The sequence below is a fragment of the Megalobrama amblycephala genome, linkage group LG9 (assembly GCF_018812025.1).
Source record: "Megalobrama amblycephala isolate DHTTF-2021 linkage group LG9, ASM1881202v1, whole genome shotgun sequence".
NCBI lineage: Eukaryota > Metazoa > Chordata > Actinopteri > Cypriniformes > Xenocyprididae > Megalobrama > Megalobrama amblycephala.
Genome location: NC_063052.1, coordinates 1,335,916 through 1,359,593, shown reverse-complemented (window position 1 = coordinate 1,359,593; position 23,678 = coordinate 1,335,916). Strand labels below are relative to the sequence as shown.

At 35.1% G+C, this 23,678-nt stretch overlaps 1 protein-coding gene across 2 annotated transcripts; it reads right to left on the bottom strand.

Annotated features, from left to right (window-relative positions):
- Positions 1-1,360: 1,360 nt before the first annotated feature.
- Positions 1,361-22,429, bottom strand: thbs3b (thrombospondin 3b). Of its 2 annotated transcripts, XM_048201115.1 has the most exons (23): positions 21,719-22,429; positions 18,778-18,984; positions 18,384-18,637; positions 16,524-16,626; positions 15,497-15,523; positions 15,298-15,380; positions 15,171-15,222; positions 14,599-14,747; positions 10,694-10,831; positions 10,409-10,483; positions 10,131-10,283; positions 9,855-9,965; positions 8,253-8,360; positions 7,927-8,086; positions 7,722-7,840; positions 6,201-6,253; positions 5,802-5,995; positions 5,276-5,454; positions 5,121-5,169; positions 4,578-4,774; positions 2,125-2,297; positions 1,862-2,001; positions 1,361-1,667 (listed from the first exon to the last, which is right to left on the bottom strand). In XM_048201115.1, the coding sequence occupies exons 1-23, from the start codon at positions 21,798-21,800 to the stop codon at positions 1,612-1,614; spliced, it is 2,862 nt and encodes a 953-aa protein (XP_048057072.1). In that variant the 5' UTR covers positions 21,801-22,429; the 3' UTR covers positions 1,361-1,611. The 2 variants fall into 2 exon arrangements, 1 of the variants encoding a protein (XP_048057072.1); XR_007186314.1 differs by lacking the exons at positions 1,361-1,667; positions 1,862-2,001 and adding an exon at positions 3,477-3,618 and having other exon boundaries at positions 2,161-2,297.
- Between the last annotated feature and the right edge of the window lie 1,249 nt (positions 22,430-23,678).

The following is a 23,678-nucleotide window of genomic DNA, read 5'->3' as shown; positions in this document are numbered from 1 at the left end:
GGCTGCGTCCTCCGGAGGTAGCATTTGAAGGCTGCATACGTCATCAAGGATGTCTTATTTAAGAAAAGTAACCATAAAAATTGACTGTTATTCCTTGTGAGGTGTAAAATACTGTAATTTCTTTCTTACTTTGCAATCTAATGGCTTTTAAATGCAACCTCTGGAGGACGCAGCCTTCGAAATGCGCCGCAGTGTACGAGTTGGTTTTGCACTGTTCTCTGTTCTGTTTCCTGTGTTTGCATTTGTTTCTATGGTGATTCATTTTTTGGTTGATTCTCTGCACCTGTTTCTTGTTTTCTTTGATTGGTTTGCCTGTGTATTTATAGCCCTGTGTTTGACATGTTCTTTGTCAGATTTATCTGTTTACCGTGTTTTTTCCTGATACCCTGAGAAGTGTTTATTCTGAGTTTTGTTTTTATGAAGCTTGCAAATAGATTCAGCCTTTTATTTTCGTTTTTGCTGCATCCACTGAATGACAGAACGAGGCAAAAGCCAGGCAGCAAAACTGGATTTTTCTAAATTATTCTTATAACATCTTTAACTGTGGAGTTCATTTCTGTTTTTACATGAATATTTGAAATATCACACAACATGTGCACAACTTGACCCTTGAATTGTATTTTAAATCAATACAATCAATATAATTCAATCAATATAAATCAAATTCACCTGTTATGCATGTTTGTAAATCTCCTTATTCATTTTCTTCACTAAATTCTTGCAGCACACTGAATGACAAATACATAGTAGATCCCTGTCCATGGTGCTGAAATTAACAAAATAACCTCACTATCGCAACCTTTTTGGATGAAAAACATGACAGGGAAAACCATGAGAAAAGCACCAAATCACTGAATTTAATAACACATTATGGGTTTTTTTTAATAAAAACCCTACTGTGTGTATTTTTAAATGTATGTAAATGTAGTATAACTACATCAGGATTTTTTTATTAGCAATGTTTGCAAGCTGCCATATTCACAGTCAACTTGTATTGTCATATTTATTGCCTGTATTAATTTACAACCATATAAATTGCTTAATTGCTTTTAAATCTTTAGGACATTAATTCCATTAGCTTTGTATTTTAAAGGGTTTGTTCACTCAAAAATGAAATTTCTGTCATTAATTACTCACCCTCATGTCGTTCCAAACCCGTAAGACCTTCGTTCATCTTTGGAACACAAATTAAGATATTTTTGATGAGCTTTTTTTTTATCCCCCATGGAAAGCAGTGGGGGATAAAAAAAAAAACTCTCGGATCTCATCAAAAATATCTTAATTTGTGTCCCAAAGAAGAACGAAGGTCTTACGGGTTTAGAACGACATGAGGGTAATAAATGACAGAAATTTCATTTTTGGGTGAACTGTTTAAGTTTTGCTGATTCTTATCCAAACAGCACACAAATATCACACTCATATTTCAAGCATACATGATGGTGCGCAATGCAAACTTGTGCAGTGTAGTGTATAATTTTGATTGACAAAATTTCTACCCATCAAAATTTCACATGATAAAAAAACTAATTTTAATCACTATCTCTTCCTACCTGAACAAACACATATACAAAAACACACAGGTAGACATGATGAGGGGATGTAACTTGAGGCTTATGTCCTCAGATTCATCTGCTTTTGGTACAGCATAAAGTCATCTGGTAAAGAATCTGTACAAAATACCAGGAAAAAAAAAAAAACAGTCACTCTGAGACTAAATCACTGTATTGAGCTGCACGCCCTCTCAGCACACAGCACACTGAACCATATTACAATTTCGATTTTAAATTTTGTTTTATGAAACTAATGATTGAAACCCTCAGATACTGAGATTCCAGAATGCATCTCACATCATGTTACTCACCATTGCATCTATAGCCGAGATTAGACCATATGACATTCTCCTGGGAGAAGCAGAAGACGCCCAACCGCCCTCCTCTCATAGTGGTGTCTATCACGACTCCTGAATCAGCCACCAGGGCTGTACCTTCATACAGTCGTAATCTGTACCATAGATATAGAGAACCCAGTCAGACTCTACAAAACTAAGTATTTCAAGTTTAAATAGTAAGAGATATACTTGTGTGTTTTGTGTATCTCCCCAAGATAAATCAGATTAGCTCTCACCTTATGTAGCCCACCTGTGGGCGGTGAGCGAGGTGCCAACGATAGGACGTTCTGTCCTTCCAACCCACATTTCTTGGGTCCCTCCAAAGCAAAATAACTTCCCCTGGTGTGTCTCCTGTGTGCCACAGGGCATTACGCAGATACTCACCAGGGCCTGTACGAGACTTCACTGCCTGGAAGAGTGAGGTAAAAAGAGAAAGAGAAATTTCTGGGTGATGTTAGTAAAATACATTCAAACAAGAATATATACACTACTTTTCAAAAGTTTAGAGTTAGTAAGATTTGTAAAGAAATTAATACTTTTAAATCAGCAAGGATACATTAAAGGTACCCTAGAATTAAAAATTTATCTTGGCATAGTTAAATAACAAGAGTTCAGTACATGAAATGACATACAGTGAGTCTCAAACTCCATTGTTTCCTCCTTCTTATATAAATCTCATTTATTTAAAAGACCTCTGAAGAACAGGTGAATCTCAACATAACACCGACTGTTACGTAACAGTCGGGATCATTAATATGTACGGCCCCAATATTTGCATATGCCAGCCCATGTTCAAGGCATTAGACAAGGGCAGCCAGTATTAACGTCTGGATCTGCACAGCTGAATCAACAGACTAGGTAAGCAAGCAAGAACAATAGCGAAAAATGATATTTTTAGTGATATTTGTAAATTGTCTTTCTAAATGTTTCGTTAGCATGTTGCTAATGTACTGTTAAATGTGGTTAAAGTTACCATCATTTCTTACTGTATTCAGAGACAAGAGCCGTCGTTATTTTCGTTATTAAACACTTGCAGTCTGTATAATTCATTCTTTATAAATCTCTCCAACAGTGTAGCATTAGCCGTTAGCCACGGTGCATAGCCTCAAACTCATTCAGAATCAAATGTAAACATCCAAATAAATACAAAACTCACATAATCCGATGTATGCATGCAGTATGCATGACGAACACTTTGTAAAGATCCATTTTGAGGGTTATATTAGCTGTGTGAACTTTGTTTATGCAATGATAGAGTCGAGAGCTCGGGAGTTAAAGGGAGCTAGGCAGTTAAAAAAATTAATTTAAAAAAATCTATGGGGTATTTTGAGCTGAAACTTCACAGACACATTCAGGGGACACCTTAGACTTATATTACATCTTGTAAGACCAGAATTTTAGATTATTAAAGAAAAAATGAATGCGCACTGGATAATTTTGAGCTACAGGCAAAACAAGTGAAAAATGGTCTAAATTGAGGTTTTCACAAAAATGAGTTCATTAAGCCCTCGTCTAGCAATCCCAATGCTCCAAATAACAATGAAACATCTAAAAGTATCTTTATTTGTACGTTTTCTGAGAGGAGTACCTTTCCTTCGATCATGAAAAATGGCATATTTCTCTGCTCACTTCTCTATGACTGGTGCTTCCTCTCAGCAAGTTTGGTATAATTTTAAAGCGCAGCATTCCAGCTTTGTGAATATTCATAGCGATGTCCCGATGGCATGAATCTGAACAAATGAAATGTGATTTTCAAACTCATGCTGATGTAAACAAAACAGTCTTACTAGCGCTGACTGACAGATCCAAAGCGCGTTCACAAAGACGTCTCAGACAGCGCGTGATCCCGATATACACATATTCAAAGAATTACAGTAGTTCAAAAAATCTGTCTTGGCGAGTATTCATGCAATGTCTCAAATGAACGTGATACTTTTAAATATACTTTAACAGTAGTAAACTTTGAGCACACAACTAGTTTACAACTACGTTTTTTGTTTGTACTGCAACTATACTACCAGTGAACTTATAGGTATACTGAGAGTTTAATAGTTAAATACTGTACTTGTAGCACATTTCTTAGTTTATGAAAGTGCATTTTGAAGTATACTCTCAGTAAAGTAGATTAGTAGTTTTATACTGCAAGTATACTTGTAAGTTATCTTTAAGTGAACTTATAATACTTAAAGTTTACTATTTATATATTATTTTTGCACTTTAAGTATACTACTATGTTCCTATTTAGGTATTAATTTTTAAACTTGAAATATACCTTTAACTTTAAGTATATTTAAAGTAAATAATTCCTATGTACACTACCAGTGGACTATACAAAAATTTACATTATCAGAATTAGGAACTTTTATTTCTAAGACAGTATGTAAAACTATGTGAAAAAAGTATTCAATAGGCTACTCAATCAAAAGTGTAAACACAACTACATGCCAAGTACACTTAGAATACTTTTATCTTGATCAAATAATAGAGAGGTACTGTACAAGTATAAGCCAAATATACTTTTCTGTCAGTATGTCAATTAAGTGTAATTTTAAGTATATTTCTGATTAGTACATAAAATATATTTCTGAGAAGTACATAAAAAGTAGACTTAAAGTATACCTTCTTATTTTTTTAGTCTAAAAGAAGTATACTAATAGTACACTTAATGCGTATTTTAAATTTACTTTACCTTAAGCTGTAGTCCAGGCTGAGCTGAGGCTTTAAAGGGTAAATTCTGCCAGTATGTCTGTTCTGTCTGTTTCCACATCACCACATAGAAGCTGGAAGAGTCCTGATAGCCAAAGATGAAGCCCACGTAATCATCATCAGTGGCCGTGTTCACATGGATCGTGCCTTCAAAATCAACACCATTAAATGCTGTGTAACCTAAATAGAGAATAAAGAGGTTAATAGTCATTGAGACACAGAGATGTCAATCTGTTAGAAGTGAAATAAATGAATGGTAAAAGTCACAAAACACCAACTGTGATTTTATGGAGTCTGTATTAAAAAGGAGAAAGAGTTTTATGTACATTGTAAATGAAAAAAATATTATTTTATCAAAGTTGTATGTTTTTATAAGAAATAATATTTCAGTCTTTATACTTCAAAATTTCAAGTTTAATTCAATGTGTTAGTTGCCATTTCTGTTTAATTATTTGTGACATTTACTAGCAATTTCTGAATTGTTTTAAAGTAAATCTTACATATATTTTTTGTTCAGTGTACGTACCCACAGCCAAACCAGGGTCACTATTCATGGTCTGCACAATCTCCATGCCCTAAAAAGTTGTTTTATAATACTTCAATACTATTATAATACTTTATAATAAAATAAAAGCCTAAAATTATTATTAATGTAAATGATCTTTTGTAATTATTGCTCACCTGATTTAGTACCACCCAGCTGGGGTCGATCTGAGCATCTCCTTCAGGGTCAAGGATGACTGTCTGGAACGCCCTGAAATCTGTCATAGTGACCTCTGCACTTTCAGGGCACGCATCCAACAAGTCATTCACCTTATCATTGTCAAAGTCTGTCTCACACATGTCACCAACTCCATTGGCTGACGGGAGAGAAGGTACAAAACAAATATGTTCATTTTTAGACTGGGTCAATAAGACAATAAGTATATATGTGACCTGTAAAGAATACTAGTATACTGGTTACTGCATATTATTATTTTTTAATCTGAAAAGTCTTTGAGTTCCTTTGTCACACTGGAAATAGAAAGCCAAGTCAAATACACTGCATTGTGGGACACAGTATTTCTTACAATGTGCTCTGTTACTGCATTCTGGCAAATATAGTAGGTCATCCAAAATTCACAAACTGTGCACTATATTTATACTGCAGAAACAGTAAGAGTAGTATGCTAGTATGCTTTTCCAAATACAGAATTAAGAATCAGACCATCAGAGTCTTTTTGACTGGGGTTGGGAACAAGTCTGCAGTTATCAGGGCCAGGAGGGAGGATATCTGGAATTCCGTCGTTATCATCATCATCATCACATTCGTCCCCAATGCCATCATTATCTGAGTCCAGCTGAGAACTGTTGGGCACTTCAGGACAGTTATCCCTCGTGTCCTGATATCCATCACCATCCCTACACACATAAAATCATTTACACTAGGTCTATAAACACTGATTGATGAGCAGATTTTGCTGAGGAATGAAATACACCACAAAAGATCATTGAAACTGGCTTATACCAAAAGGAAACAAACTTAAGTATTACACTTTAAGAGAACTGTAAAAATCATTTTACCTGTTCTTGGGCAAAATAAACATTTATCAACACAAGTACTTACATGTCCTTGTTTGTATCACATACATCTCCCACCAAATCGTTGTCCATATCTGACTGAAAAAAGAAAAAAAAGGAAAATATGAGAATTAATCATTGCATTCATGCTTGAAAAGCAGGGTTGTTATAGTCCCTGCTCCTTTGCCTTCATTGGATCAAGTGCCACTATTTGTTCACAAAATCTAACCAATTTCATTTTATTTATTATTTATATGACTCTTTAATAATTATGGAAAAAATGTTGACAACTGATGTCATTCAAGTGCTCAACTCTTGTTAGTTAACAGCAGTTGTTAGCTAACATGAGTTACTGCATCTGTAGTTATCAACAGTTCTGAACTAGTAATAGATTGAACATGTTCATTTTGAATCTTTATATTTTTAGGAATACGATTCAAGTTTAAAGGGTTAGTTCACCCAAAAATGAAAATAATGTCATTTATTACTCACCCTCATGTCGTTCTACACCCGTAAGACCTTCGTTCATCTTCAGAACACAAATTAAGATATTTTGATTAAATCCAATGACTCAATGAGGCCTCTAAAGACAGCAGTGCCATTGTAACTCTCAAGATCCATAAAGGTACTAAAAACATATTTAAAACAGTTAATTTGAGTGGTTCTACCTTAATATTATAAAGCGACGAGAATACTTTTTGTGTGCCAAAAAAACAAAGTAATGGCTTCTCAACAATATAGTAATGGGCCGATTTAAAAAAAACACTGCTTCTGAGCTTTACGAATCGAGTCAGTGATTTGGATCTCCTATCAAACGGCTAAACTGCTGAAATTACGTGACTTTGGCGCTCAGAATCACTGATCCAATCTGTAAAGCTCAGCAGCAGTGTTTTGAAATCAGCTCATCAGTATATTGTTGAAAAGTCGTAATTTTGTTTTTTTGGTGCACAAAAAGTATGAACTGTTTTAAATATGTTTTTAGTACCTTTATGGATCTTGAGGTTTACAATGGCATTGCTGTCTAATAGACGCCTCGCTGAGCCATCGAATTTAATCAAAATATCTTAATTTGTGTTCCGAAGATGAACGAAGGTCTTAACGGGTGTAGAACGACATGAGTAATTAATGACATTATTTTCAATTTTGGGTGAACTAACCCTTTAAGTTGTCATGTTGTGGAATTTGCCTATTGAAAATGTAACATTTTAATTTAACTCTGCTCAAATGAATGAGCAGTGTTAAAATTAAAGCAATGAGAATGATTTATGCAAAAAAAAATTGTCAGGTAACCTAAAAAAACTGGAGTGCCTCAAGGTTCAGTGTTTGGACCTCTACTCTTATCGATATATACACAACCTCACTGGGCAGTGGGCACTATCAGAAAAGTACACGACTTCTATGATTCTACACAAATGATAGAGATTTTTATGTGATTCCAGCCTGACTATCCCAGCTGTATCTCTGCCTGCCTTTTTTAGACATCTCAACCTGGATGAAGAACCTTCAGCTTCAACTCTGGATGGTACTCCCTCTTCCCTTTACCATTAAATTGATCCCGTTGTCTAACCTGCAAAGGATCGTTGATCTCAGGACAGCTGTCACACGCGTCACCCACACCATCTCCATCTCGGTCTGTTTGCATGGGATTGGGTATTTTAGGACAGTTATCCAACATGTTAGGGATGCCTGTGAAAAGAATACAGTGGTGAGAATAGATGATGTGGTACAATGCTGTAAAACTACAAAACAGTTAAAAGTGAATAGGCCAGTACCATCTCCATCAATATCATTGTCACAGATATCTCCTTTGCCATTGCCATCAGTATCAAGCTGATCTCCATTGGGAACATTAGGGCAGTTGTCGCAAGCATCGCCATAGGAATCTGTGTCAGAGTTCTGCTGGTCCTTATTGGGCACCAGACGACAGTTGTCCTGGAAACATGCCAAATTAGAATAGCTACTGCTTAGGATCTGTCCCACAGACAACTTGCTTCAAAATATTGAAAAATAAACATCAGGCCATCAGCCCATATGAAAACAGTGTGGTGTCCAATTATTGCTTAATATTTAAACAATTCTTAGCCACTTGATCAGAAACCTCAACATTTTTAATTCCATCTCCATCTGCATCCTCGTCACACTGATCACCAATCCCATCTCCATCTGTATCTTCTTGCCCAGAGTTTGGGGTATTCACACAGTTATCCTGCACAGGGATAATATTCAAATTTTTAATATACATATACCAAAAGCATGATTAAGAAATCACAACAGAGATGAAAATATATGTTTTGCTAAAGAAAAACTGTCATCAGTTAAGCAGAAAACTATTCAAAGGTTTGCAAACAATGAAGTGGACAAAATATGGCAAATTCAATACAGTTGTGGGGTTTTTTAGTGCTAAAACCTGCTTCGCATTCACTAACTACCCACAATCTAATTTAACCAGGTGCTATTTGAACTGGTGTTGCGATGCAATCAAGTAATACTCAGATGGCCAACGTAATTTTGTTTAAGGGTCATTGACGAATAAGGTTTTTAAAAGTGAAAAAATTAAATAAATAAATAATGGAGATATAATTAAATTTGAAGATTCATTAAGTGTTAACAAAGAGATTATGTGTTTTTTATAATCATTTATAATCAACACTGCTTTTGTCATTTTTTACAATGTGGACAAAATTTGTCACCAAAAAACACTTTTGGTTATACTGAATGACCATATTTTCAAACAATGCTAAACAGGCTGATATCTAGCTAGTTAGCTTCCTAGCTAAATAGCAAATGGACAATCAAACATTTTATATTTAGTACAAGATTTTAAAATATTACAACATTTTCCATGTTTTATAGTGGTTGTACCAAATGACCTGATGTTTCGGGACATGCGTATGAGCAAGTGAAAACATGAATTTTTCAAATAGTTATAAGAGAGTTAGTTACTTTGCTTCACAACCATGTGGTCCTGTTACATAATTCTGACCACATGACTTGATCTAAAATGGTCTCTTTATATTGGTTACTCCGAATGACATTAAAAAATTCATTTTTCTGGACATTCTTTCTCATATCAAAGCAACGACTTCTACATATACTTTTAATACCATTTTTCACTATGTTAATATATGATGCTATACAATCTATATACATTTATTACATTTTTAGATATTTTAATCACAAATTAAATGGCTATATTGGCCTTTGGACGGTTAAACCGAATGACCTTTTTTTGACACTTCAAAATCTTTAAAATACCTTTATATGTAGCAAAATGTAATTAAAACCTTTGAGATTCATTAAAAGAGATCTAGTTGTACTACCTTACATACTTTGGATGTCATATCTTTGTTTTTTATTATTATTAAGGCCTATGGACAAAAAATGACCCGTCACGTTATTGACCCTTAAACAAGATGTTTGTGCACCTTGTATTAATAAAGATGGTAGTAATTCATCAACTGATGAAGAAGAGCGTTCTAACCAGTATTTTTTTTAGTATTTTAAAGAGCTGATTCAGGTGCCTGGATTGAGTCATGCTGAACCGGCCTGTGCAATACGGCATGAAAATTTTGTTCAGCACAAAATTAATGTTTGTCTGCTGATGCAAAATTCTTAGTGAACTGGGTGATCAAACAAGGCAGATGTGCAATTAAAATAACTATCAGTGGGTCCAGTTTATTCTTATTGAATGAGTATGTACCGCTCTGCAGTGTTTGTCGTTGTCAATGCATGGAAGAGGCTCATCAGGGTAACCATCAATGTCTGAGTCTGGACCACAAATGTTCCCATTACCTGCCCAGCCAACGTTACACTGCGGGACACAAAATGGAGAGAAGGATCAGCCATTTGAACAATTCTGGATTTTTTAGATGTAAGAACAAAATAAGTAATCCAAAACATTAAAGTATCAGTCTTCACACTTAAGAGCTGCATGTGCTTCAATAACAAATGAAGATTTTGGATTCAAGATTCTCACCAAGCAGGAAATGTCACTACTGCGGCCCATCACACAGTGTGCATTTACATCACAGGGGCTATAGCCCAGAGTTTCACACGTCCGCCTTGCAAAACAGCCTGCAGTCTGATTACCCACAAACCCTGCTTTACACTGGCCACACTTGAACGATCCCTATGAAAAGAGAGCATTCAGTTTGGTAGTGGTACGTTCGTGTTTCATCACTTATGGCTGCTCTGTTTGACTTGCCAATTCTGGTGATAATTTATTTAAAGTGCAAATTTTGACAGTTTACTCACCACAGTATTTATACAGACTGAGTTGGGAACACAGGCACTGGAGTACTCAGCACACTCATCAATATCAACACATTCCTGAAAAAAATAAACAACATTCACACTGTAAAAGCCTTTTCACACTAAGAAAAAGTTAAATGGTTAAGCTAATCACAGACATAAAGTCTGCTCAATGAAATTAATAATTCTGAGGCCTGAATATGCTAATATCTTTACATTGTGATTTTGTTATCCGTATTATTGTTGGTTGTAATTGACACAATTACAAAAATTTTGACACATTTTTACCTGCTTGTGGCTTTTGGCAAACTCAAAACCAACTCCACTGAGTGTTGGACCACTGAATCCTATGGGACAGGACTCACAGGTGAAGCCTTTAGCTGTGTTCACACACAACTCTGCAGAGAAACAGGGCTGAGCAGTACACTATAACAAAAAGAGATATTGAGAGAAAAAAGAAATGTACGGCAAAAATGGAACTTATGTTCTAACTGCAACTTCCATTTTCTGCTGCAGCACAGTCTATATCAATATGCTTTGCTAAGATGTCATGAGTATGGCTATATAGTTGCTAGCTGCTTGCTTACTGGCCCAAGTCAAAAGATCCAACCCCAAGCCTCTATAGTATTCTGGTCAGATACTTTTGTGAAAAAGAACTAGTAGTCTATTTAAATCTATTGAATGTAGTCTGTTACACTTAAAGTTCATATACTATGTTTATAATATGTGTTTTGGTTTATATATCTATATCTGAAGACTTCAGATGCAGAAGCTGCTAAACGCCACCTCTGTCAAAAATGAGATAACAATATTGAGTGAATGCTCTCAGCACATAGTATACGTTCATCAAAAATCGCGAAATCCCAGCCTCAGTTCGGTTCGAAATACTGGTTCGTTGGCAGAAACCTCTACCACAGAAACCACTTCCCTTTGCCAGTAAAAGTTCACAGAACCAATCAGAAGATGCAAATCGAATCATATGATTACAAGATGAATCACAATGAATGGATAAGTGCGTTTGAGCCAGCTTTCGGTTGTCGAGCTGAAAGTTTTTATTCAGTTTAAAGAGATTTTTAACTAAACAAGATGGAAGAGTATGATGAAATGGATGAACCTGTGGTAGTTTCAGTTACTGGCAAAAGGAAACATCATCAACCTCACAATTCTTTCGTTCTGAGGCTAAAGAAAATCGTTACAGTGGCAATGACAGGATTTCAAGAGTAGCATGTAAACGCAACAGTGATTCGTGTGCTGCTGTAACTCTGACAGAAATGGGCATAACTTTATCTTTAGTGATTTTGCAACTGTTTATTTTGTCTTGTCCAAAGAGGTGGACTTAAGAGATTTTTGCAAAAATGCACACATGGACTTAGCTGGTTTTGCAGCAAAAGACAAACAAATTTGTTAAATGACACTGAATTGACTAAAGTGACATTTTTGAAAATAAGGCATTTCAATAACTGATTAATAAACATTGCCATTAAAGTGAAATTACTGAATCTAAACATAGGAGCCTGAAAAAAAAGAAGCTAATTTAAAAGAAAAATGTCAGTTGGACTTGAGAGCTTTTTGCATCTGAAATCTTCATATAATCTATATATATATATATATATATATATATATATATATATATATATATATATATATATATATATATATATATATTATTTATTTATTTTTTATTTTTTTTTAAGTATATTATTTCGGTAATAAATACTCTTTTTAAAATTATGCTAAAGTGTACTTTTTCACGAGGGTATGACTCGGGCAAACACAGTTTTTTTTTTAATTGCTTGGGTGCAATTTTCACAAGCAACTGGTAAATTTTCAAAACTCTTAGTACTAATATCACAACAGATCATCAAAAATGCACTTTTTTTCAAACATTTCAGCATATTTTCAATTGTGTTAGTACAATACACAAAATCACAAAATATTCTTATCACTACACAAAATAAATGTTTCATTCACAGTTGCCTTTCATAATGCTATTAATATCAAACTTTTGATTTGCATCTCTTTTCGTTCAGTTTAATACATTTGTCTATTATCTAATCCAACTGAGCTTAATGGTTAATCAATTAATCATTTGGTACACCTATAGATTTCTATAGATACAGATTCTATAGGTATAGTTTCTATAGAACTTATTTGCAATTTCCGATATGGATAATCAAATGTAATGAATTATATGCAATTTATCTTAGATGATGACCACAATTTTCAAAGTGTGTGTCTGTGTGGTCCTTGTAAACACTGCGTTGTGAACTAAATGTCCTAACAAGGATGGCAATTTTAGACCTTGTTTGGGCATTTTTTTGATCCCCATGAGGAAAACTGCTTATAAATCATACAGAATTACTTTTTTTGAAAATCTAAAACAACGAATGTATGTGTGTGTGTGTGTGTGTGTGTGTGTGTGTGTGTGTGTGTGAGAGAGAGAGAGAGAGATACACATACAGATACAGATACAGAGGGATTTGAAATTTGTGAACACAGAGCAGGACAGAGTAAGGGAAAAGAAACAGTCATTGACTATAACTTCAGATTGATCAGAGATACATCAGAAGATGGGAGACAGATGGCATCGTTTTACATTATAGTATGCCATGTGATATTGTAAAAACAGATTACTTTGATAGAGACTGCCACATTACTGTAACTCACTCTTCATCTGTAAAGATCAACTATAGTATAGATTCAGTCATATACAGTGAGATAATTTACTGTATTGGCAGCAAACACTGTTCTACACAAAACATCATGACTGTGTCATACTTTACACCATTTGATAACACACTGAATAGATAACATTACAAACATTATGGATTTTGTGTAAATTATGTAATTTAGGTAATGTAAGTGTATTGTGGCATCTGTAGCCTGTGTAATTATTTCAGCAACAACGGTGATTTGAAACATGTGTCTTGCATTGTTTGCTATTGAATTAACTGATTGTTAAAAGTACTAAACTGAAAGAAGAACATACTCTTCTGTTTCGATGATTAAACCAAATGTTCTCAATAAAGGTGCCGTAGAACGTGTTTTCAAAAGATGTAATGTAAGTCTAAGGTGTACCCTGAATGTGTCTGTGAAGTTTCAGCTCAAAATACCCCATAGATTTTTTTTTATTCATTTTTTTAACTGCCTATTTTGGGGCATCATTAAATATGCGCCGATTCAGGTTGCGGCCCCTTTAAATTCTCGTGCTCCCTGCCTCCAGAGCTTGCGCTTGCCCTAAACAGCATAAACAAAGTTCACACAGCTAATATAACCCTCAAAATGGATCTTTACAAAGTGTTCGTCATGCATACTGCATGTCTAATCACGTAAGTACAGTATTTATTTGGATGTTTACATTTGATTCTGAATGAGTTTGATAGTATGCTCCGTGGCTAAAGCTAACATTACACACTGTTGGAGAGATTTATAAAGAATGAGGTTGTGTTTATGAATTATATATTTATATTTAAAAAATGAAAATAATGAGTCTTGTCTCCGTGAATACAGTAAGAAACGATGGTAACTTTAACCACATTTAACAGTACATTAGCAACATGCTAACAAAACATTTAGAAAGACAATTTACAAATATCACTAAAAATATCATGATATCATGGATCATGTCAGTTATTATCACTCCATCTGCCATTTTTCGCTATTGCCCTTGCTTGCTTACCTAGTCTGATGATTCAGCTGTGCAGCTCCAGACGTCCTGCCCTTGTGCATTGCCTTGAACATGAGCTGGCATATGCAAATATTAGGGGCGTACATATTAATGATCCCGACTGTTACGTAACAGTCAGTGTTATGTTGAGATTCGCCTGTTCTTCGAAGGTCTTTTAAACAAATGAGATTTATATAAGAAGGAGGAAACAATGGTGTTTGAGACTCACTGTATGTCATTTCCATGTACTGAACTCTTGTTATTCATCTATGCCAAGGTAAATTCAATTTTTAATTCTAGGGCACCTTTAAATATCACAATGATCTTGTGTTTTGAAACAGTGATTATGTAGAATGAAAATATGTACAACTAGAATGAAAGCTTGATATCAAGTTTTGAAAGAATGACTAGCTGTGTTACAAGTGTGATCAGTTTGGATTTTTGTAAGAGTTTTGAAAATGTACACCTTAGATGTGAAAATTGTAATAATAATTATAATAATAAGCTATGCAGTCTTTGCAGGAACCTCATCAATGTCCTGGCAGTGTGTTCCGTTGCCTGTCATGCCCTCTGGGCAGGGGCCACACTGATATCCTGGGTACGTCATTCTCTCCATGCAGCTTACACCGTTAAAGCAGGGGTTAGGATGACACCGTGACTGAGGCTCATGGAATCCTGATAAAGAGAGAGCAACATACAGATTACCTCTATCCATCTTATTTTTCATGAAAGAGCGGCCATTTGTAAATTTAATGTCTCTATCTTCTGGTGTCATCCGCTTCCAGTTATTATTAGCTGTACCAAACAGTTTATTATGCTGCTTGATATTGCAAACTGGTATTTCTTACCATATTATTTTAATGTATTGTCATAATTATAAACATATTGGTTTGTAGTGCAAATAGTTTTACCATTCACTGTATTTTGTTATTCTTCTATTTATTTCCCTATAGCGGTTAATGAATCGGAAGTCTCACACATTCACAGAAAACAGTTTGCTTCCAAGTTGAAAAATAAGGTGAATACCATGACAGTCTTCAGACATTATCAAAACCTGACCTGCCATTATCCTGTTCACATTCTTTCTCCATCACTTACCACACACTTGACATTCAAGTATGGTGTTTCTGATGAGAGACATCTCTTTTGTCTGAAAACACAGAAAAGAAGAGAGGATTTAATTTTATAAAATCCCAATAAAAAACAGAAATGTGTAATATTTTACCTGTTCTCTGATATCCTCTCTCAGCTCTCCCATGATCTGGTTAAAGATTATCAGCTGTCCAATCAGAGCCTTGGTGTGATCACCTGGCCATACGAGAGGGTCTTTTTATTATCACAGAAAATCATTGCAGGCATAGAGATAAATCAATTGTGATAGTACATTCACATGATTACAATATATAATAATATTTGATATTTACCAAGGATGGCGTTAATGTCACTGGTTACTGTAAAGAAATAACAGCAACATTTTCTTGTTCAAAAATTGTCTTGCTCTAAAACAAAATAATATACATACAAATATTTTGGAGTCTAAGATTTTTTTAATTGTATTTTTTTATTGCTATTATGCTATTTTGAAATGATTTTTAAAAAAATGTTATGCATTTATCTTATGTTTACAAAATGAAAGTAAAAAGAGTAGCCTAATATTGTGAAATTTAAAATAACCGTTTTCCATTTGAATATATTTTAAAATATAATTTATTCCTGTGATGTTAAAGCTGAATTTTCAGCTTATTATTATCAATGTTAAAAATGTTGTGCTGCTTAATATTTTTTTGTGGAAACTGTTTACATTTTTTAGGATTCTTTGATGAATAGAAAGTTTAAAAGAGCAGCATTTATTTTAAATTTAACACTATAAATGCCTTTACTGACACTTTTGAGATAAAATAGTAAACAACAACAAAAAAATCTTACTGACACCAAACTTTTGAACAGTAGTGTATATCACATTCTCTACCTTTTTTTCAAAAGTTCATGAATATAATATGGGCATAATTTCAACATTGCCACAAGAGGGCAGTATGATGTCATGACAAAGGAATACTAGCCTACTGCTCCCAGTATACTGTGCTGGGTTCACTGTATACTGCCTACTATAATAGTCTGTGAAAAACATTACAGTATGTATTGATAAATGTCTGACAAACAGTGGCATACTATAGTGCTGTCACATTATTACATGGATGTTTAATAATTATTTTTTTAATCAGTTGTGGATTTTAAATTCAAATTTGTTCAAAAATGTGTTCACATTTAGTCCAATCAAATAAAGATAGGTGGTTATATTATTTATAGTTTATTTGTCACACTGGAAATGAAAGGATGAATTGAGTGCATTGTTGGACATAGTGCCCAGTGTACTCTGCTGTAAATTGCGTATTTTTCAAAATGTCTTGTAAGCACCTCAATCACACCTCTGATGCTGTAAGAAGTACTTACCTGCATTATTTATAGCTGTATCTCCTTGAAATGGACAGTCAATGAGGAGTCCAGCTGTAGCCAGAGAGCCTCCAAGAGCCAGTTTGACAGACTCTACTGAGCCCTAAAATATATAAAGTACATATAGGAAACATGCTCAATACTAACATATTTTTTCACGTATCCTTATCCCTCTTCTTCCAGACTTCACTGTTTTTACAAACTGACCTTCACTCCTGTGCACACAGGAAAATTTATAAAATAGTCATCAGAGCCATATTTAAAGGTTTAGTTCACTTTAAAATGAAAATGACCCCAAGATTTACTCACCCTCAAGCCATCCTAGGTGTATATGACTTTGTTCTTTCTGATGAATTCAATCAGAGTTATATTAATAAATATCCTGACGCATCCAAGCTTTATAATGGCAGTAAACAGGACCAACGTGTATGAAGTTCAAGAAAGTGCATCCATCCATCATAAACGTACTCCACACGGCTTCGGGGGGTTAATAAAGGCCTTCTGAAGGGAAGCAATCGTTTGTGTAAGAAAAAATATCCATATTTAACAAGATATAAAGTAAAATATCTAGCTTCCGCCAGAGCGCCTTCCGTATTCAACTTACAAAGAAAGTGTAAATCTCTCGCAGTTCAAAACGCTTACACTACGTCCTACACCTTCCATATTCAACTTATGAAAAAAGTATATTTTATGATAAATATATTTTTTTCTTACACAAACGCATCGCTTCGCTTCAAAAGGCCTTTATTAACCCCCAAGAACCGCGTGGGGTACGTTTATAATGGATGGATGCACTTTCTTGAGCTTCATACTTGTTCACTGCCATTATATATTATAAATATTTATTAATATAACTCCGATAGTGTTTATCAGAAAGAAGAAAGTCATATACACCTAGGATGGCTTGAGGGTGAGAATAACACAAGACATGTCACTCGTATTGTTTTGAATGGTAGAAAGTGTAACGCGCAATATGGCGGAATAAGTCCCGCCTTCTAAATAATACCAATCGCCGACTGGTAAAGTCATCGCGTCACTTCAGCGGCCGTTAGAATCACCGGTTTCTATAGAAACAGTCAGACGCGCGCCTCCGAAGAGACGCGCGTTTCGCAAGAGCTTGATCCAGCCTGAAAAATACCGTGTTTTTTTGTCATGATTCGAGCGTTTAGAAACTAAATTTATGAGCCGGTTGTTGTTAGATTTCATTTGTGATTTCAAACATGAAATTTAATCGTAAGATTGGCGAACAGTTTTGGAGAATTTGATGTTTCCCCATTCAAAGAGATAGGAGCTGCATGGATGCCCGAGAGGCGTTTCAAAGATGGCCGCCGAGTGAAATGCCTTGTAAGGGACTTTGGTAAAGCTTCGGGTAATTTTCATTTTAAAGTGAACTAATCATTTATGTCACTTAAAAAGTACAAACCACACAATTTAAAATATCATTTATCAGATGTGCAACTACTTTAAAGTTTAAGTTCACCAAAAAATTAAAATTCTGTCATTAATTACTCGCCCTCATGACATGTCGTCCCAATGTCACTTTCATTCATCTTTGAAACAAATTAAGACATTTTTATCCTCTCATCCTTTCACTCCATTTTCATGCATTAAAAAGCAAAAAAAGACACTATGAGTCACTACTTGGATGGACTTGGAGGGACAGAACTCAGGTTTTATTAAAAATATCTTCATTCATGTTTCAAAGATGAAAAAAGTCTTATGGGTTTGGAACAGCATGCCAGTGAGTACATGACGAAATTGTCAAGTTTTACCTTCAAATTTGCTGTACAGTTACTTTGATTCACACTGACTGCAAAACAAGACAAAAATGTTCATTAATTGTTGACCTAAATTAATCACCTGTATCCTGGCATAAGACTTCTGTCCGGTGCGAACATCCACAGATTCTGCCTCTGATGGAAGCCCGACAAAGGAAGGGAGGCCCTGAGCAGAGTCGACCAAACGGCAGTTTACATAAAGCTCTAGGTTTATGTGACTCCGTCTAAGTCCTCCCATTCTGAGAATAAGTGATTGGGTGCGTCCTTCAGCGAGGACAGGATTTTGTAAATTAACAGCATGAGCTTTTCCATCAGAGCGCAAGTATCGCACCAGTACTGAGAAGAGAAAGGAGAATTAATTTTTCCAAAGACAGGAATCATAAACATAGACTTAATTAAACTATTGAGAACCTATTGAAATACAAATTACATTTGTGGGAATGTTTGCAAAAGTATAACATGGAAAAAGCACGTACATTTGTTGATCTTGCCTACAGCAGCAATCTCCAGGTACTTCTTGTTGTCCTCTTTATCATAAAGTCCGAACAAAACGCCGCCGAGTTTGGGTGGCAGCATGAAGGTGGAGGTGATGTACAGATCTCCCACTGTCTGCAGAGCTCCAGACAGATTCTCTATAGCTGCAGCTGTCTGACGTACATCATGGAGCTCCAAAATATTAATCACTAAGAGAGAGACAGGACAGATTTTAAAAGCATTTTGTTAAATATATAACATTCATTATATTTTTACTTAACCTGTTAACTTTATTATTTAAACAGACCATATTATGCTCTTTTTTTTAAAAAAAGGCTTGATTCTGTTTTTGGGGTCTACTAGAACAGGTTTTCATGTTTGAATTAAAAAAACATGAGAAAAAAAAAAACATTATTTTTCACATAATTTACATTGTTGCAGCACCTCTCTTCCCAATCTGTCAGTAAAGCTTTGTTTAGTTTCTGCCTCTATGAAGCCCCTCCTTCCGAAAAGCGCAATGTGCTCTGATTGGTTGGCTGGATCAGTGTGTTGTGATTGGTCAACAGCTTTGAGTGAGCGTGTTTCGAAAATGTCATGATTCTTATGACCATAACTGAGTAACACACTATAACGCCTCTGAAGTGGACTTTTTTAAATTTGCAGACCTTTTTCATGCTCAGACAGCAACATTACATGCTAAGGAAAGTTGGTCCTCTTTAGTTTTAGGTCCTCTTTAAAGGGATAGTTCACCCAAAAATGAAAATTTGATGTTTATCTGCTTACCCCCAGAGCATCCAAGATGTAGGTGTCTTTGTTTCTTCAGTAGAACACAAATGATGATTTTTAACTGCAACCGCTGCCGTCTGTCAGTGGTATAATGCAAGTCAGCGGGAACTTGGACTATAAGAGTAAATAAAACACGACAGACAAATCCAAATCAAACCCTGCGGCTTGTGACAACACATTAATGTCTTAAGACACTAAACGATCGAAACCGAACAGTATTTATATCATTTTTTACCTCTAATACACCACTATGTCCAACGGCATTCATCACTCGATTCGTGAGGTCTGATCATGTTCTGACAACGGCAGGGATGTCTCGCGCTCATTGAAGTATATGCGCGAGACATCACTGCCGTTGTGGTGTATTAGAGGTAAAAAATGATATAAATACTGTTCGGTTTCTCGCACAAACCGATCGTTTCATGTCTTAAGACATCAATGTGTCGTCACGAGCCGCAGGGTTTAATTTGGATTTGTCTGTCGTGTTTTATTTACTCTTATAGTCCAAGTTCCCGCTGACTTGCATTATACCACTGACAGACGGCAGCGGTTGCAGTTAAAAATCATCATTTGTGATCTACTGAAGAAACAAAGACACCTACATCTTGGATGCTCTGGGGGTAAGCAGATAAACATCAAATTTTCATTTTTGGGTGAACTATCCCTTTAATGTATGTTTGAATAAATCTGTCATGAAAACAGCAACCATTTAAATGTTTATATTTCAACAATGAATTTAAATAGACACATAATATCATTAAAGTAAATTATATCATATAAAAATTATATCAGTTGATATAAAAACTGCCATATGTGCAATTTAGGCCTAAATGTTTATGTATGTCTGTTTTTTTTTTTTTTTTTTTTTTTTTTTTTGAGTGTCTATTATTAAATAAAATATTTAAAAAAAAAATATATATATATATATATATATATATATATATATACATGCTTAATATTTACATGTGTAAATAATGAATGAAAAAACATTTTTGTGCACATAAATAACCACTTGTATAAGATTGAGTATAACTGGCCAAGATGTAAGTGGCATCTGACCAACAAAAATCTTTTGGACAGTCATTTATGAGTGCACAAAAACATTTATGCTTGGAATTGCTGAAACCAAAATAACAGACTGACATGCAAATTAATGATCTATCCAAATAATGATGCAACTTTACAGGCTGTACAGACAACACTGAAGAAATTGGAAAATATGTAAGTGCCACCATCTGATAAAATCTAGTCATCTTTCCTGAACATTTCTCTTTGTGATGATACACGTCTACAGCCCAACTCTCATGCTCCATTTGTGCAAACATGTACAGTTTCATTCATAAGCACATTCTAACTCGCATGTAAACACAAAGAGCTTTTTGAGATGATGAATTTTAATCTTTGAGTTCATATTTAATCCTCCTAATCCACATGTCATATAATTCTGACCCAAACTTGTGCCACAAACTTAACTTAAGTTGGCTCTGTCTCTCAGATTTTACCTATGGTCCTTTATTTCTCATCTCTAATCTACTGGTAGAATATGTACATGCTTTTCAATGCAAAGAGGCACTTTCTTCTTTTGACTTCATTGTATTATCTATATTTTCTCTACATAAATATCCTTCAACCAATTATTGGTTATTCAACTGAGTTGATTTTTTGTTAATAATTGCATTTTACATTTAAATGCATTTAATAGACAATTTTATCCAATGTGCAATAAATGCAAAAAAATTGCAACGAGTTTTTTGAACAAACAAGCCACAGAGACAAAGAAAGCCCATGAAAATCAATTATAGGGGGCAAATGTTGCCCCTCAATAAAAAGTTCACTATACAATCAGAGTTTGTACTGGGTAACAGCTTCCACTTGTTTGGGTGCATTGTCTGAGCACTAGGGGGGAAGCATTATGTGAGACAATAAAGAACCGTTCTGAATTAGGAATTAACGGTTTAACAGTGCAACTAACCAGCTGAACACTTTATGTCACCAAGAATGTGAGAGCACCCAGTTTACTGAAAGTGCATCAATTGCAATTTTAACAGTGAACTTAAGGGGAAAAAACAGCAGCATTACAATCCAATGGAAAAAACCCACACAAATTAGTGTTTGTATTACATTTTAAGATAAACTATGATCTAAATAAAAGCCCACCTTTAATTTCCGATGATTTGGAGAAGTGGCCAAACGCAACATACAGGACAAGCAGGTTTGGCACAATTTTCCTCAACTCCATCCTCTTAAAGTCCAGCAAATATTGTTCAATAAAACGATTAGAATATATTCCAGTTAAAATCTTGTTTTCCAACGACACGAACAGCTCAAAGCGCTCAAGATCTTCATAACATCACATAAAACAAAAAAAACCCGCTGGCCGGTAAGTCGTTGTGACCTGAACGGCCCGGGGTTCAAAGTGTCTGAGCGGGTGAGTCTGACTGTGGGTCCTCCGAGACTCTGCAGCGCTCAACACTTTCTATCCCAAATGAGAAACAGAAGTTGAGCTGCAGACGACGGCAGGGGGAGAGATAACGAGCCTTGTCAATCAACTTACAAGTATTTATTGCGGGTCTCTCCCGCTGCGACTTCAGCTTACCGCATGGGCTCCTCTCAGACTATTGAATTTCACTGTGCAAATGAAAATATCTATGAAGGTTTTTGTTTTTGGAGAACTTAAAATAGATATTTTGAGTTTGGGTTCAATACATTAAGATTAAAGCTACGATAATATTTGGATATTTTGAGGAGGAAATACATCGAAGCTCAATTCGCTTGTCATAAAGGTGCTCTAAGCGATGTCACGCGTTTTTAGGCCAAAACATTTTTTGTCACATACAGCAAACATCTCCTCACTATCCGCTAGCTGCCTGTCCCCTGAACACACTGTAAAAAACGCGGTCTCTGTAGTCGCCACAAGCTCCGAAAACGGCAATAAAAACAAACTGGTGCAGCCTGGACCACTTAACATAATAAACATGCTCCAGCCAATAACCGACAAAAATGATTTTAAATGCGCGTTCATGACTGTTTCAGGAAGCACGGAGGGAGGGTCTAGCCAGAGCCATAGAGATGGCTCTGGGTCTAGCTAGCCTGTTTTGTTTGACAACACTTCGAATGTCAGCAGGAAGTTACTCCGCCCGGATCGCTTAGAGCACCTTTAATTTAAAAAAAAAAATGTTTAGGCTACTTGTGATAAATTACAATGCTTATTTTAATGTTTTGTCAGAGCTGGAAACTAACGGAAAGCTCTAGTCTAGTGTTAGGTCGCTATCCGCTTGTTAAGTCGTGACGTAAGGAACGCCGTTTCCGGGTCCAACCCTCTACTCGTTTCACTTGAGAATGCCATCGACGGCTGTTTATGAGTGCTATTTATTCATTTTAAACATCAATCATTTAAAAAAGTTAAACATTTTAAATACTTACAGTGTACACAACAGTCTCCATGCTCACAGCGTCACAGATATTAATATTTTAACGATTTATAAAAGATGAATCATTGTCTGGCCATCTGAAATTTTGGTATGGAGATAAAGGTTATAATTATATATTTTTTGTAGTATTACACCACATCGTGTATGTATATTAGCATCATTTGTTGTTTTCTTGTGGTATGGGATAGAGCGTTAGGACCCGGAAGCGCTGCCGCGTGACGTCAGACTTAACAACCGGATAGTTACCTCAGGTAAAGGTTTGGCGCCAAAATACACGCTTTTACTAACTTGTAAACAAATAAATAAATAAATAAATAACAACTTAATTTAGTGTTAAACGTTTTAAAAAAAACAACCAACCCAAAAAATACAAAAAAAGAGCAAAAAAAAAAAACAAACAAAAAAACGCCACTGCATTTGGAGGTAAGTATGGAGGTAAGTAGGCTTAACGTTAATGTCTTTTGCTTTTCACATGTAAAATGACAGTTGTTATATAATGAAATGACGCTAACAGTCATCTGGAGGACAAATTATGCTAAGACCTTTCAGAACTTTTTTCATAATTGATATAAAAAAAGAATACGTATGACTTCAACTTTTTCACAATTTAACGTTTTTGTAGTTTACACGGAGACGATAACGATCATTTTTCAAAAATGTGCACTTTGAAACCGTTTTCAAAAGTT

Bases quoted from the DNA above. Each gene is read 5' to 3' on its own strand.
- thbs3b (XM_048201115.1), bottom strand. From the start codon at position 21,800: ATGGAGTTGAGGAAAATTGTGCCAAACCTGCTTGTCCTGTATGTTGCG. The intron at 10,832-14,598 runs GTTCCTGCAAAG...TTTTTGTTATAG, and splicing joins ACTGCCAGGACATTGATGAG to TGTACTGCTCAGCCCTGTTT. The intron at 4,775-5,120 runs GTACGTACACTG...TTCTCTATTTAG, and splicing joins TGACCCTGGTTTGGCTGTGG to GTTACACAGCATTTAATGGT.